The 16,728-nt window shown below is 51.3% G+C and overlaps 1 protein-coding gene across 1 annotated transcript in view; it reads right to left on the reverse strand.

Annotated features, from left to right (window-relative positions):
- The window catches only part of ncoa2 (nuclear receptor coactivator 2), a 64,976-nt gene that overhangs the window by 14,644 nt on the left and 33,604 nt on the right, over positions 1-16,728 (reverse strand). The window contains 10 exon segments of the mRNA XM_077012358.1: positions 546-718; positions 720-754; positions 6,541-6,913; positions 6,915-6,937; positions 6,939-7,758; positions 9,563-9,710; positions 10,345-10,485; positions 10,962-11,063; positions 11,774-11,959; positions 13,598-13,775. Coding sequence (XP_076868473.1) covers positions 546-718; positions 720-754; positions 6,541-6,913; positions 6,915-6,937; positions 6,939-7,758; positions 9,563-9,710; positions 10,345-10,485; positions 10,962-11,063; positions 11,774-11,959; positions 13,598-13,775 — 2,179 coding nt within the window.

A 16,728-nucleotide genomic window follows, 5' to 3' on the forward strand; every position in this document is an offset into this window, starting at 1 on the left:
GCTACAGCTACTCTGCATACTCTCCGTGTTAGAGTTGCACAAGATAGCCAACAGCTATAGATTAAAGAAGAAGAAAAGAAACAGAACAAAATGGACACAGAGAGAGAAAAAAGCTGTGTGTGGTTTGTGTGGTATGTGGGTGTGTGATTTGTAAGTGTGCGTGTGTGTGTGTATATAAGATATATATGTGTGTGTTTTGTGTAAGTGTATGTGCGTGCATGCATGTGTGCGTTGTGTGTAAGTGTGTGCGTGCGTATGTGCATGTGTGTGTGTGCGTGTGCATATATATGTGTGTGTTTGTGTAAGTGTGGTGCGTGTGTATGTGCATGTGTGTGTGTGTGTGAGTAATCTCTTGCTTCAGTATGAGATCTGAAGTCACATGGCAGGAATGCCAATGTGTGGGTGTGATACCTGAGATTACTGCTACATGATTCTGTCCAGTTCTCAATACAGCGCTGGGGTTTGTTTGGTGTTACAAGCAGGTGTAGCTCATCCAGCACAACAAGCCTGGACTGTGTGTGTTAGTTCTCAGTGAGCGGAGGTGTGTGTGTGTGGGGACTCACTCTGCTGTGCCATGGCAGGCAGCACTCTCTGCTGTGGCCCTACGTTAGCCCCTCCCTCTCCCGTGATCTGGAGGATGTCGTTGATGATGGCCTGCTTGTCCATGGCAGTGGGCAGAGATACGGGCCGAGACTCCGAGAACAGACCTGGCTGGGCTCTGCAGGTCATCCAGAATATCGTCCAGCTCACTCGACTGTGCACGCACACGCACACACACACACACACACACACACACACACACACACACACACACACACACACACAAATACGTTTATACAGGCCAACTGATGACATGCTCATTGTGCAGTTGCAACCCTGTAACAATAAATGATGAATTCAGCTGACTTGGAAATGCAGGCTAAGCAGTGAACAAGCACAATTGCCCCACGTGACAGAGTCCTCATTAAAAGCACCGGCACACAGCACCCTGCACACGGGCCACACAGCACCCTGCACACCGGCACACAGCACCCTGCACACGGCACACAGCACACGGGCACACAGCACCCTGCACACGGGCACACAGGCACACAGCACCCTGCACACGGGCACACAGCACCCTGCACACGGGCACACAGCACCCTGCACACGGGCACACAGCACCCTGCACACGGGCACACAGCACCCTGCACACGGGCACACAGCACCCTGCACACGGGCACACAAGCACCCTGCACACGGGCACACAGCACCCTGCACACAGCACCCTGCACACGGGCACACAGCACCCTGCACACAGCACCCTGCACACAGCACCCTGCACACAGCACCCTGCACACAGCACCCTGCACACAGCACCCTGCACACGGGCACCACAGCACCCTGCACACAGCACCCCTGCACACAGCACCCTGCACACGGGCACACAGCACCCTGCAGTACCAGCCACGGCCACATGGGAAAGAGGGCGGGAGCCCTCAGATCCACAGCTCACCACAGGGACCACTGAAGACTGTGCTGTGCTTGCCTCGCCTGCCAGCCAGAATACACCCCCCCCCCCCCCACACACACACACACACACACACACACACACCACCTCGCCCCACCCCACACACACAGGAATCTAGGCCACTCTTCACATGGAGATAAAGGTAGCTGAAGACTAGTCCTTTTGCAACAGACTTGTTACCTTTTTAAAGCCAAGCACAGCAGACTGTGTCTATCTCTTTGAACGCAAGATATTTGGAAAGCGGACGCACACACAGGTCAAAATACAGCTTGAATGTAAGACACACACCATGTGTTTACTCTGGACCCCCCCCCCCCCCCCCCCCCCAAACCTTCTATATGTAAACAGTGGAAGTAGAAGAAGAGCTCAAACGGACGGGTTCTCAGCGCTGTGGTCGAGGCTTAACTGGACTTTACCTACAGGGACCAGTACCGCAGCAGTAAACACACACTAATCCCTGCCAGCAACACGAAGACGTCCTACGAACCCTCCATCAAATAAATGAATAAAGTATACATGGTCCAGCTATAGTAGATCATGCACACTGGGGGATTATAACTGAGTTGAAATGATAAGAGAATATACAGCAACCACAGTCAGGACAACAGAAATATTTATATAAACACATGTAATGTCCATAGGTGTGCCATGAGGGGGCAGCACACGTGACATCTCTATTACATTACGGTTAAATGAATAGAGCGGTCAGAAGCACAGATTCATGAACTATAAACACGGATCCTGAAGGAGACACTCTCAGTGCTGCAGTATGTCACTGTGTGATTGGGAAGGCTGATATTTCACCTGATTTGCTCATCCCAAACAAACTTTTCAGTTGCACTATTAGGATTCAGTGCGCTGGTGTCTTTCGTAAGAAGGCAGACCCCCCAAGAAAGCATTCAAATTACAGGGGTGACTTTGTGTGACTGTTTTATTTCCTTGAATCTAGTATTTGAAAATCGAGCGTCTACAGGAAGTGGAGTGTGCACGTGAAGAAGGAAATAAGAGCAGAGAAGAATACAACAGCGCTGCACTCCCTCCCTCCCAGCCCCTCCCTCCCTCCATCCGTCATCCATCCCACACTCCCTCCCTCCCTCCCTGTGACGTCTTTGGCCCCTCCCCCCTCTCTCTCTCCATCTCCACTGCTTGCTTGCTCACCTCACACACTCGTGCTCTCTCTCTGGTCGTGTGTGTGTGTGTGTGTGTGTGTGTGTGTGTGTGTGTGTGTGTTTGCGTAGGGAATGGGATGCACATGCTCAGGCTGTGAAAAGAGAAGAAGCTACTTAATGAGGTCAGTGCTGGTGTGTACACACACACACGCTGCTGATTGGTTAGCGTCCCTCCCTCTTTCCCTCTCTCCTCTACTTCTCTGCTCCACCAGCCCTCTCTCCAGATCCCTCTCCAACAGTCCTCCGCCCTGCCTGTCCTCTCTCTCTCTCTCTCTCTCTCTCTCTCTCTCTATCTCTCTCTCTCTCTCTCCTCCACACGCGTGTGCGGGGCAGCAAACCTGCTCAGAGAGATGCCACGAAGCCCTCCGTCAGCGGGCGGTGTGAGGAGAGGTGTGTGGTACGCTGGCCTCTGTGTGCGGTGTGGGAACAGGTCTACTCCGTGGCTTTCTGACCTGAAGACTCTGGCAGCAGTGCTGATGTGTGGGTGATAAACCACGTGGGGTTATCTTCACACTGTTGCCTGTACAGCAGTGTGTACATCTGGGCTGCAGGTCTCCCCACAGCTCCCAGTTAGAGACATTCCAGAGGAAATGGGAGTTATGGGATCAGTAAGATGAACTGTGCCCCCTCCCAGCTGAGTGATCAGGCCAGTGTCCAGTGCTTTACTCAGGGAGGCTGTACATCCAGAGGGGGGGTTGAGGGCGGGGTTTTGGAGAGGGGGGGAGGGGTTACTGTTTATAACGAGAGACGCTGACGAACAGAGAAGGTCTGACATCAGACGCTGTGACTGCTGACCGGTGTGTTCACAGCTGACCATGAGCAACAAAGCAGAGCTGAACACAGTACCGAGTTAACCCAGAACACAGTACCGAGTTAACCCAGAACACAGTACCGAGTTAACCCAGAACACAGTACCGAGTTAACCCAGAACACAGTACCGAGTTAACCCAGAGCAGAACACAGTACAGAGTTAACACAGCTTCTTTAGCTGCATGACCGTGGTCACAGTAAGAACAAGGAAGCCTCCCTTGGACTCCCTAACTCATCAATAATGCAGGAGAAAGAGAAAAGAGGAAGAGTCAGAGGGATAGGTGAAGAGAGAGAGACACAGAGAGAGAGAGAGACGGTGAAGGAGAGAGGATGTAACAGCACAGAGTAAAAGAGTGAGAGAGAGAGAGAGAGAGAGAGAGAGACAGAGACAGTGAAGGAGGAGAGAGAGGATGTAACAGCACAGAGTAAAAGAGATAATTTGCCGTGTGTGTAGTGTGTGTGAGAGAGAGAGATGAGAGAGAGAGAGAGAGAGAGAGAGAGAGAGAGAGAGAGAGGAGAGGAGAGAGAGAGAGAGAGAGAGAGAGGATGAGAGAGAGGAGAGAGAGGAGAGAGAGAGAGAGAGAGAGAGAATGCCTTGGAAAGGCTAACAGCTTACTCCATGTCTTGCAAACTTGTCATGTAACGTATGACAAAGCAGTTGAAAGGCTGATTTAGGCAGCCTGGCATTAACACCAAATTAATGAACCTGTATTATTTAATAATGTGTATTATTTGTAGTCATGTAGTCAAAGACTAGAGGCCAGTTAAATATAACAGCAGGAAACGGTCCTGTTCATTTTCAGTCACAACAAAGGAAACGCACGAGCACAGCTATGACCCGTAGTCGGTGGAAAACGCTCACACAGCTCTAAAGGTCTGTGAGGAGAAGGCCGTCGTGTTTGGCTTTGACCTTTGTCACACATCTCTGCTTCTGTTCATGTCATGCTGCCACTGTGTGCTGCCAGCCAGCCAATCATCACTCAGCAGACGTGTGTGCGCACACATTTGCATGTATGTACGTGTGATTGCATAGATCTTCCCCCTCCTGTAGTTTTAGATCTCACCCTCATTCCCTGCTCACGTCGACACGCACGCTACAGATTAGGCTGCAAGACGGGACACCTGACCCAACGCTCCTGTGTAAAGGCCACGCAGGAGGTTCAGCAGCAGGTCCCCAGCTGTTTAGCACCAGTCTTGGGCGAGGCTAGCAGTAAACTAGAGAGCACACACAGCCCAGGGCTACAGGAGGTGTTTGTCGCCCCCTGTGGGCTGGAGGACCACGTTATGTAAGAGAACTAAGGTAGAAAATAATAATTAAATAATAATAATAAATAAAAAATTAAAATAAAACAGCCACAAAACAGCAGGAAACGCTCCCGATGTGAGAGTAATTCAGAGCGTGTCATTAACTCCTGAGGGACAGCACGACGTAAGAGCGTTTCTCAGGTCCGAACACACTTACTCCAGATAAGATACTAATGAAAATCAGTGGAAGAAGGTGTTGTCAGGAGAAGAGCTTTACTGGGAACGCTGCTGAATTCTGGGTATTGCTGCGTTTCCGGCTGCAGACAACAGACACGGAACTCTGGGGGTTTTCCAGGGACCGGCGGGGCAGCGAGGGCACTACAGCAGGTGTGAGCGGCACCGGCAGGGGGAGGGGAGGGGCCGTGTGTGTTCTGGCCGCCGTGCTGGTGAGATGGCACTTCGGTCCGCGGGCTAGAGTGCAGGTTTTGCCAGCTGGAAAAGCTGGGTTCAAGGCCTGCCGTGGTCTCTGCCTTCCCCGTAGTGGGGCGGGGCGGGTGAGGGACACACACCGGGCTGGTCAGTGTGTGACCGTCATGATCGGAGGACATCTCACTAATATACTGTTTATTACTATTATTATTAAAATGTACAGATGTATTTGCTTTACCAATTCGTCACCCTACAGGTGGAAAAGCCTACAAGGAAACAGAACTGCTAGCTCTGCCTCAAAGGCAGCGTAGCAGGTGGGGACCAACCCTGGGGCTCTGGGCCGACCAGTACCAGGGCTGGGGCTCTGGGCCCGACCAGTACCAGGGCTGGGGCTCTGGGCCAACCAGTACCAGGGCTGGGGCTCTGGGCCGACCAGTACCATGGCTGGAGCTCCGGGCCCGACCAGTACCAGGGCTGGAGCTCCGGGGCCGACCAGTACCAGGGCTGGAGCTCCGGGCCGACCAGTACCAGGGCTGGGGCTCTGGGCCGACCAGTACCAGGGCTGGGGAGCTAGTGCTAGCTGTGTGGCCACATAGGATGCCAAGTGTACCAGGGAAATGACTTACATATTTCTTACTCTTACATATTTATTTTTTAGAGTATACCTCCTTCCTCCTCCTCCCTCTCCCCCATTATCTCTAGCCCACCGAGTCATTTATATCCCTGCTGTATCTGGGTCTCCATTGGCCAGATACATCTGCTGTCTGTTCTACTTTAGCAGAAATACAGAGAAAAAGAAAGAGAGAGAGAGAGAGAGAGAGAGAGAAGAGATGGGGAATAGTGGAGAAGAACAGAGACAGAAAAACGCATTCAATGAAAAAAGTTTCTGAGAGACTACCAGTATGTATAATATGTACACACGTTTGTGTGTGTGTGTGTGTGTGTGTGTGTGTGTGTGTGTAATAAAGCAAACAGCATCCACTGAAAGGCAGTTTATCATTAACATTCCTGTATGTATGATACTGATTGCTTTATGATACATGAAGATCCCGACATACTGGCCCCAGAGGCCATCAGAGCAGGACCAGTACCACCACCACACCTCTGCCAGTCTGCCTTGAGCTGGACCTTCACAAGTCATTACACAGACTTAGAAATGCCATACTACGGTCTACCCACAAACCCCGTCACGCTCAAGGTGTGCGTCCCCCATTACGAGGAAGCATCTGGATCTGTGAGAACGTTCCAAACAGGTCAAAAGTTAAAACACAGTTCTTGCTCTGGAAAGCACCTGACTTAACCTGCCAGTACACCACGGCTCCGCCCGCTCCACCTCGTCCCCGCCCACCCACGCCGTCTCCACCGATCCCGACTCACCTGTTCCGCCCGCTCGTAGCCGGCATCTGTTCTTTCGATCTTCACGCTGGCCATCTTGGTCCCTTCTATCTTGACCTCGCCCGGCTCCATTTTGATACTTTTGTCCTTAAGCGTGTTGTCGTCTTTGTCCAACAGGTAGCGCAGAAGAGCGTTGTCCTTCTTCTTGGGACTGGCCGGCTCCTGTTTGGTCATGTCGGACGTGGCGGCCCCTCCCGCCGAGCCGTCTTGATTCACCTCCTTCCCTGTGGCTTCTGCCGTAAGTTTGGCCAGGTCCACAGGCGAGGTGCTGTTCTGAAGAAGTCTGTGGAGGATTTTATGCTTCTCTTTGAGGGAGGAGGCGTGGGTGGCCGCCCCCCCCTGAAGCACCATGCCGGGCGGGGTCCTTGCAGCCGGGCTCCGCCCCCGGCCCCAGCGGGGGGGGAGGACGTCTCCGCGGGCTCCGTCTTTGTGGTGAGGAGCTGGAGCAGCTTGGTGTGGCCCTTGTTGTCGTGAAGCCTGCTCTGGGGGTCGTTGGGGTCGGCGGGCCCGAACTGGCCCTTCTCGTCCCGCTGCCGCTCCCTTCCGTCGCCCTGCCCGGCGCCGGCCGGCTCCGGCCCGGCCTGCTGCTCTCCGAACGACTCGGGCCCACCCAGCTTGTGCAGCAGATGGGGGCTGACGCCCGCAGCCGGAGACGCCAGCTTCCTGTCGGGGGAGCCCAGCGCCTGGCTCAGACACACGCCGTGACATTCGCTCAAGGCCTGGAGGGCACTGAGGGAGCTGCTCGTGTACCCGCCCACCGGGCCGCCCGCCCCTCCGCTCGGGCCGGCGGGCGCGGGCGAGTGCAGGGGGTTGTTGGCGGGGGAGAAGTGGGGCGGGGGCAGGCGCGGAGAGGCGGCCGTCCCGGGGCTGGCTCGGTGCCGTGGCGACAGCATGCCCGGGCTGCCCTGTGAAGGGCTGCTCATCTTTAGGGGGTAGCCGCTGGCTTGCGGCGTGGTCGCCTGCATGGGCCCCATGTGACCCATGGGCCCGGGACACCCGAAGCGGTAGGCCTGCACGGGGCCCACCGCACCAGGCTCCTTGGGGCCTCCAGGGGAGGGGAAGGTGGGCGTGTTGCTGCTGACCGTGGTGTCTTGGCCCTGGGAAACACCTGTGGAACCGCCCGGGCTGGGAGAGGTCATGGAGGTCACTGGATTCATAGGTTTGCCCAGGTCAGGGGTCATACCACAGACGTTCTGCTCCCTGCTCCACACACACACAGTATAAGAGAGACACACAGAAGAAAGTTACTTAAACACTGGTACCACAAACCCATGTAAACAATCATTACATAACTGTGCACACAAATGTATTACATCTACAGCAACATCTAACACTGTCACAAACGTGAACCAGTGGCAAACAGCTCAACATGTCTACACACACACACACACACGACATCAACACACACACACACACACACACACACACACACACACACACGACATCAACACACAACACAGCAGACGGAGCTGCGGTGTCCTGACCCAACCACAACCCCAGTAATACTACCGAATACAACCTTTTACAGGACCTCAATGCAGTAAACACGTGAGAAAAAATATATTCAGTACAAAAAAAAAAAGGTTACAGTGGAATTAGAGGAATGGCTTCAATCCAGCCAGATAGAGCACAGGAGGATGAGGACGAGAGCGAATACTCTCAGCCAATCACGGGCTCCCCTGGCTGATGAGGGCAGTGGGGAGGGCAGGAAGACCATTTGCCCTCAGTATAAATCTCACTGATGCCCTCACAGCCTGGGATAAACTCAAACGCAAAGATGTTTTTGTTCTGCGTGTGCAGAGGTGAGAGGCAGAGAAAGGTGTGTGTTTAGGGTACTGGTAATGTGAAAACACTCGCCTAACACACTGCTGCTCGCCTCACACTGTGGGAATCCTACACAAATGCAGTGAGAGCAGGACACCTGCTCAGAGTACTCAGAGTGGTGTATACTAAAGGGGACTGCAGTGGGCAGGTAACAGGAGGAGGTAACACCTGTAGTTACACTCAGAGTGGTGTATTCTAAAGGGGACTGCAGTGGGCAGGTAACAGGAGGAGGTAACACCTGTAGTTACACTCAGAGTGGTGTATTCTAAAGGGGACTACAGTGGGCAGGTAACAGGAGGAGGAAACACCTGTAGTTACACTCAGAGTGGTGTATTCTAAAGGGGACTGCAGTGGGCAGGTAACAGGAGGAGGAAACACCTGTAGTTACACTCAGAGTGGTGTATTCTAAAGGGGACTGCAGTGGGCAGGTAACAGGAGGAGGAAACACCTGTAGTTACACTCAGAGTGGTGTATTCTAAAGGGGACTGCAGTGGGCAGGTAACAGGAGGAGGAAACACCTGTAGTTACACTCAGAGTGGTGTATTCTAAAGGGGACTGCAGTGGGCAGGTAACAGGAGGAGGAAACACCTGTAGTTACACTCAGAGTGGTGTATTCTAAAGAGGACTGCAGTGGGCAGGTAACAGGAGGAGGAAACACCTGTAGTTACACTCAGAGTGGTGTATACTAAAGGGGACTGCAGTGGGCAGGTAACAGGAGGAGGAAACACCTGTAGTTACACTCAGAGTGGTGTATTCTAAAGAGGACTGCAGTGGGCAGGTAACAGGAGGAGGAAACACCTGTAGTTACACTCAGAGTGGTGTATTCTAAAGGGGACTGCAGTGGGCAGGTAACAGGAGGAGGAAACACCTGTAGTTACACTCAGAGTGGTGTATTCTAAAGGGGACTGCAGTGGGCAGGTAACAGGAGGAGGTAACACCTGTAGTTACACTCAGAGTGGTGTATTCTAAAGGGGACTGCAGTGGGCAGGTAACAGGAGGAGGAAACACCTGTAGTTACACTCACATTCTAAAGACCAGAAGACATGAATTTTGCCACCTGCACTAAATTTGATCACCTGTGCTAAATTTTATTACAATGCATTAAATGGGGGATTAGGAGATGAATTGTCTCCCCAAACACACACACACACACACACACACACACACACACACACAGTACCTCTGGAGGATGTGTAGAGACATGTAAAGCTGTGGTTCGTTGGTAGCAGGTGAGCGAACCAGTTTGCTCTTGGTATGAGCAGACACAATGGTGCCGTCAGCCAGGGAGAAGCGATACACGGGACTGAATGCCTGGCCGTGTCTGAGAACTACACACACACACACACACACACACACACACACACACACACACACACACACCAGTTTAATACTGCCTGGTGTCACATACACACATAATCCACCATGTCCAACCAAACCCTCATGTTAAATACTTCTGTACATCACAGGTAGTAATAAAGTAATGTTTTACATTTTTGCATTTCCATCAATGCATGCTGCCAGGATTAATTTATTACATTAGTACTTTATAATCGTTAAAGATTGGCCAGCATTAATTTATTACATTTTTTTATAATCGTAAAATCGTAATCAATAAATATCTGCCAGCATTATAACATTATTACTTTATAATTGCTACATCGCAATCGATAAAGATCTGCACGCATTATTATTTTATAATCATTAATCATTAAAGATCAGCTACATTATTTTGTTGACAAGAATCATTTACAATTGAATCATTAGCATGACGCAAACACCCCCAGAACCCCGACCATCTGTGATTGGTCAGGATTCTCATAGCAGGGGGTGACTAAGTGTGCGTGTGCCATGTGCGTCGTATGATTTGCCAGAGTTCCTGGGCATTTGTCTTCAGTGATGTGAGAAGTGTAAAGGCCCCGTGTAAAGTCCCAGTGTAAAGTGTAAAGGCCCCGTGTAAATCACCCTCTTGCTGGTGTCTCTTGGCGTAAGAGATGTCTCCGTCATTCTGGAGGTGAAAGCGCTGGATGCACCGGCGTACCAGGTCCTCCCAGCCGGGCTTCATAGACGCCCGCAGGAGACTGGTGTCCAGGGAGGTGATCTTCCCTACACACACACACACACACACACACACACACACACACACACACACACACACACACACACACACACACACACACACACACACACACACACACACACACACACACACAGTTACAGCATCACCACACTGACGAGCGACATGAAGTCTCCCTGCCAGTAACATTCACAATCCTGCTTCTCCATCTCCCGATAGGTACTGAAGCTATGAGCTGTGACGGATGCTTTGTGCTGACGTGGAGGCCGATCCCCTCTCAGGTTCCTCGGGGAACGAGTGAGGAAAAGCGTCTTCAGTCTGCAGCCCTCGTCATATTCTGCTGCTTGCACTGTTACTCAGGCTGCCAAATCTACTCGTTAGCTGAAGTCTTTTTTTTTCTGCTACTGCAGTTTTTAACTGGGTGGCTGTGTGTGCAGATTCACCAGGGCTGTGAAGTGACTAAGCGTGGTGTGTGTGTGTGTGTGGACAGCGCTGACATGGTTACCTTGGAGATCTTGTCTGGTGGTGAAGCTCTCGTGTGTGGGGAGCATGGGGCGTTCCTTCATGGGAACACGACGAGCGACACAGATCAGACAAGACTGGAGATCTAGAGAGGGGGATGTTCAACAGTTAAACAAACAAAACACCGATTTAACCTCAGATCAATAGGCAGAACTGGAGTGGTGCATTGTGGGAGGTGCGTTATGATGTGAGAGAGACCTCTGGGCTTGGGACACACCAACACGAGGACAAGCGAAATGATAAAATGTGACCTTTGAACTGTGTGTTGGTGTGGCAAATCTGCACACTGGACTGCTTCCACAGAAACCTGGTTAGAAAAGCCCCCTCCCCCCACACACACACACACACACACGTACACCCCCCCCCCCCCGAAGGGCTGAAACCAAAGCCAATTCAATGGGGTCCATGTAGATCCTGAACTCTGGCTGACTGGAGCGCTGAACGGAGGGGATGACTGACGGATTAAAGCGTGTCGGAGGGGAGGCGGCATGAGCAGGCCACGCCCCCGCCGCGCTCTGCAGGCCACGCCCTCGCCGCGCTCTCCCCTTACTGCAGATTACCATCGTGTGTGCGCTTATTACAGCAGGCTGGATTACCGCGGGCTGCAGATTAGTGGCTGAACAATGAACGCCTGAAGAAAGTGAATTCCGTTTGTACTCGTTTCCCTTTCTGACTGTATTTAGAGGCGCGGCGCCCTCGTGGTTCGTTCGTCTTAATGGACGCGCAGATAGCGCGGCAGCCGGGTGTCGGGTGGTGATCGGCGGAGGCGGAGTCGTGGGTGTGGGAGGAGCTTACCCTCGCCCTCCTCTTTGATGGACTTTGGCTCGGAGACGGCGAAGCACTGCATGGTCTCGTATTTCTGCTGCGCCTCCTGCGTGGCCGCCTCCTCCTCCAGCTCCACGTGGGGGTTGACCAGCATGCGGCAGTTGAAGGTGTGGCTGCTCCGCCTCGAGCCCTCGCTGGACCATGGCACGCCGTTCACTGGGGGGAGCACAGCCACGTGGGGACACGTGAGAACTCCCACTGCTCAATGTGCTGGAACACTTTTAGAACCCTGGAACACGTGTGGTTCTAGAACACCCCCCCCCCCCCCCACCATGAGAGAACACGTGTGGAGTCCTAGAACACGCCCCCTATGAGAGAACACGTGTAGAGTCCTAGAACACGCCCCCTATGAGAGAACACGTGTAGAGTCCTAGAACACGCCCCCTATGAGAGAACACGTGTAGTCCTAGAACACGCCCCCTATGAGAGAACACGTGTAGTCCTAGAACACGCCCCCTATGAGAGAACATGTGTAGTCCTAGAACACGCCCCCTATGAGAGAACACGTGGAGTCCTAGAACACGCCCCCTATGAAAGAACGCGTGTAGTCCTAGAACACGCCCCCTATGAGAACATGTGTAGAGTCCTAGAACACGCCCCCTATGAGAACATGTGTAGAGTCCTAGAACACGCCCCCTATGAGAGAACACGTGGAGTCCTAGAACACGCCCCCTATGAGAGAACACGTGTAGTCCTAGAACACGCCCCCTATGAGAGAACACGTGTAGTCCTAGAACACGCCCCCTATGAGAACACGCCCCCTATGAGAACACGCCCCCTATGAGAGAACACGCCCCCTATGAGAGAACACGCCCCCTATGAGAACATGTGTAGAATACAGGAATAGATCCACAAATTGCTCTTTTTTATTTTATCATTATTGTTTTTACACAAACATCTTTGCTAATGTTTCTCCCCTAGTGTAAAAACACCCGGATTTATAACAAGGTTTACACTGTGATGATGACCGTGTTCATTCTGTAGGCCTGGTCTTGTACTAGCTAGCAGCACTGAGAGGATGTTTGTGCTATGACCCATCAGGAGAGCTCAGATGTCAGAAGACACTCTCAGTGATGTGAAAAGCCCTTCTCACAGTCCATGTCCCTCAGCCTCGAAACGGAGGACATGGCACAAAGGAAACAAGCTCCACTCCTTACAAACGCACCTCTAAATGTTTACAAACCAGCCGGGGTTTACAGAAACTATGGAAGAAACTACCACTTAGTTAAAACGGAGCATGAAGCAACTTTTGGTGCGGCACTGTACCACATTTACATGTGCAGCAGACAAGAACTATACAGTACAGTAGTTCACTATACATAATGCACCATCTATCAAATCCAGAATTAAAAGGAATATTAGTCCAACAGTCACGGAAGACTCAAGAAAAAGCCTGTTTGTGTGAATGAGGGAAACGGCTCGGGCAGCTAAGAAAGCAGGAAGTGGAACTGACTTGGGCTGCTTGGGCATAGACGTCTCCTGAGCACGAGTAGATGCCATAATGGAGTTCTGCCAAATTAGGTTTGTGGTTGTGGCGTTTTGATTCATTTCCTACCCCAGTCCTGCTCTGCTGAGGGTGTACACTACCGTTTGAAAACTAACGCTGAATACTGTAATTGTTGTTTTGAAGGAACATTCATATGATACCCATTTATGCCTCATTGATAAACAAATAAACAAACAAGCTTCAATTTCCTCGACACCCCAACGCCCCAAACTGGTTTACTCCCAAGTCCGTTTGTCGTCTTGAGCAGAGGGACCGTCACCGAGGGCAGGCAGGGTCTGCGGACTTACCCAGCGATTTGGGGAGCAGGTTCTTGATGAACTCGGCGTGATCGCCGACATGCAGGATGCTGTAGACGCTGGTGTTCATCAGCTCCTCCTGGTTGTAGCGCAGGTACTGGTGCACGTTCTCCGACACAAACACCACGTTCCCCTCCATGTTCACCACAAAGAAGAAGCCATCCAAGGCCTGCGAGAGGGAGGGCAAAGCACAGCAGCTTCAGCAGGTCCAGCTGGAAGACGTTCACCATTTCAGCCACAGCTACCGCCTCGTCTGCACACGCTCACAATCACGGAGCGAAGACGACCTATTAATCTACACACGACTACCATTTTACTGAGCGAAATTGAACATTAGCAAAGCTTGTGCAGAAAGAGACCAACAATAACCACGTTTCGTAAACATACAAGATATGTTTAAGTGAAAGGGATAATGGCATGTAATAACAAGTGTGTGTGTGTGTGTGTGTGTGTGTGTAGGAATTCAAGGCTCTGGGACTAATTGAGAGGTCTGAACACTACAGGGTGGGGTTTGGGGTGTAATGATCCAGCGGTGAGGTTCCTCTTCAAGTTCAGCTCGACCACAACGAGCTAATTAACTCCAGGAGTGAAGCAGCTCCCCGCAGTGGCTGGCGAGGATCTATTTTAAAAGGCGCGTTCAGTGTTTCGGTGCCGCTGCCGTCTGTGTGAGAGCCAGGACGCGTGCGACAGCTGCTTGACCCGTTTCCCTGTGCACAGGAGCAGCAGTGAAGGGACTTAACTGAAGGATGGCACAGCCTCAAGTTAAGCATCAAGTAGCAAGACTGTGTCAACTAGCTCACTGAACACCTCCAGGGTCTTTCTTTTTCTTTTTTCTTAAATCACCATAAAGATGTTTGCTTTCCAAAGCACTGCTGGTGCAGAGAGAGCTTCTCTACAGCTACAGTATGACTCAATTAAACGCTAAAATCAACAGAAGGCATGAGTACATATTCCTTCCTGCTGGTCAACCACAACATCCACACATACACCCCCACACCGTGGAGAGGAAGAACAGGCAGAACTGTAGCGGTGGCCGTGTGCAGGGCACAGTGAGCAAACATCACACACTGAGCACGGCCTAGTCAAGCCTCGCTTGTACTACAGGCTGCAGAATGTGCCGCTGGGTTCGAACTGGGCCCTGACTGGGACAGGACGTGTTGGGTACAACCAACACCCTCACGCACTCCCCCCGCCTGCCACTGGCCTACAGCAGCTGGGCACGGTCACATGACTTCCTCTACAGAGGGAGACCGGCTCTGTTGCCAGGATCAGCATTCACTTCGTCTATATGGCTGTGTGGACATGTGGGTGGGGCATCTATATCTGTGCAGTGCCATGAAGTGTGGGCACATGCCCTACCACTGGGGGCAGTACTGGGGTCAAGAGGGGCCATTTCCTCCCACTACTCTCTGGCTATGTGTTTGTTGTTCTTTTTCCCCACCCCACCACAGAGAACAAGCATCACCCCTCAAAAGTCAGAGAGAGGGAGCACACGCTGGATATTTTTAGCATCTGCTGCATATCAATATGGTGCCAGCAGACCTCTGGAGCTATAAATACTATCCTGACAACATGGCGTTCAGCAGGGTGGGAGATCTCTGCCGTCAGCCACAGTGTTCTCATTTATCCTCCCCAGCCTGCCCGAGGACTCGCATGACCATCTGATTTATTACAGCTACACTTGATCACTCCCAGAATCCCCCATTCCTCAACAGGAGCCCTCATACACACCACTCCTACTCGCCTCCCCCACACACAACTAATCCACCAAGTTCTGAATACACCATTAACCAATCACCCCATGTGCACATAAATGACTAAGGTGGTTCAGGAATATCGGGTGAACTGCACTTACATCACTGCAGTGTAAATGCTACCAGACTCTCAAAATCAATACCAGCAAGAGCACCAGAACTCCAGTACGCACGTTTGAAATGATCTGGATCATGTGAATGTAACCCAGATCTACATTTCTATGTGGAAGACAGAGTAATGATTGCAGACAGCAGACTTGAGCATCAATGTTCCATAGTCCACAGATAATTTGCCGTGTGTGTGTGTGTGAGAGAGAGAGAGAGAGAGAGAGAGGAGAGAGAGAGAGAGAGTACCCTAGAACGGGGCACATCTAGGTTTTTTCAAAGTCGGGGGGCCACAAACTGGTCATACTCAACAGTGTGTGTCTAAATGTGTCATACATTCATTTGTGATTCTTTATTCATTGGGCTTTATACATATTTTATCAGTCATGCCTTGTTTGTTGTGGCTCTACAGCCTTACGCAGAAAGCAGGACACATCACCGAAGAGAATATGGAAATTGTTCAAGTTCAAGCAAAACATCCAAACTCTAAAGTGAAATTGCTTTATTTAGCTCTGCATGTGGTCTGCTGATGTTACTGTCCATGTATGTCCTAACACTTCCACATTTTCAGTCAAAAAAATCAAGTCACATGCCGACTACAGATGGGTGACTGATGAAAGAAAACGCCTGAATATCCGAATGGCACTCGGAGCTCTGATAGGCATGAGAAGTGTGGTCTCTTCACCCATGATGTCATGAGAAGATAATAAATAATGCCTCCCCTTCACCTGCCGTCTCTCTCTCCGTCTAGTTTGCTGCTGGCCTGGTGAAGGAAGGTCAGAGGTCAGAGGTCTTCAGCTCAACACTGCTGTTGCTCTCAGACCGGCTCTGGTGTTCTCATCGACTCACAGACCCGGATGTCTTCTGTCAGGCGCTTCTAATGCCCATGTATTCTCAAGAGTTCTGCCTCTGACAACTTGGCATGTCAATAGGGCCAAACACAAAAACAAATGGCTGAACATTTGCCTCATATATGCCCTTTACAGTAATGCTTCCTGTTTAAAACTGTATGGTCGAGCTCCTTTTTATGTGGCCGACCTACTCCTACCTCAGATCAACCGAGTCGAGACTTCTGCGTGTTCCAAAAAGATGTGCGTTTTGTTTGTGTTTAAGTAAATCTGTTGTCTGTAAATCTGGTTCTGTGCTTTACGATTTGTCTTCATTATGCATTTTGTCACGCATGTTTGGGATAAGTACGTGTGTGTGTGTGTGTGTGTGTATCTCTGAAGAAGATTCCAGGTAAGAAACGTAGAGATGTTATAA

This window comes from Brachyhypopomus gauderio, chromosome 7 (genome assembly GCF_052324685.1).
Source record: "Brachyhypopomus gauderio isolate BG-103 chromosome 7, BGAUD_0.2, whole genome shotgun sequence".
NCBI lineage: Eukaryota > Metazoa > Chordata > Actinopteri > Gymnotiformes > Hypopomidae > Brachyhypopomus > Brachyhypopomus gauderio.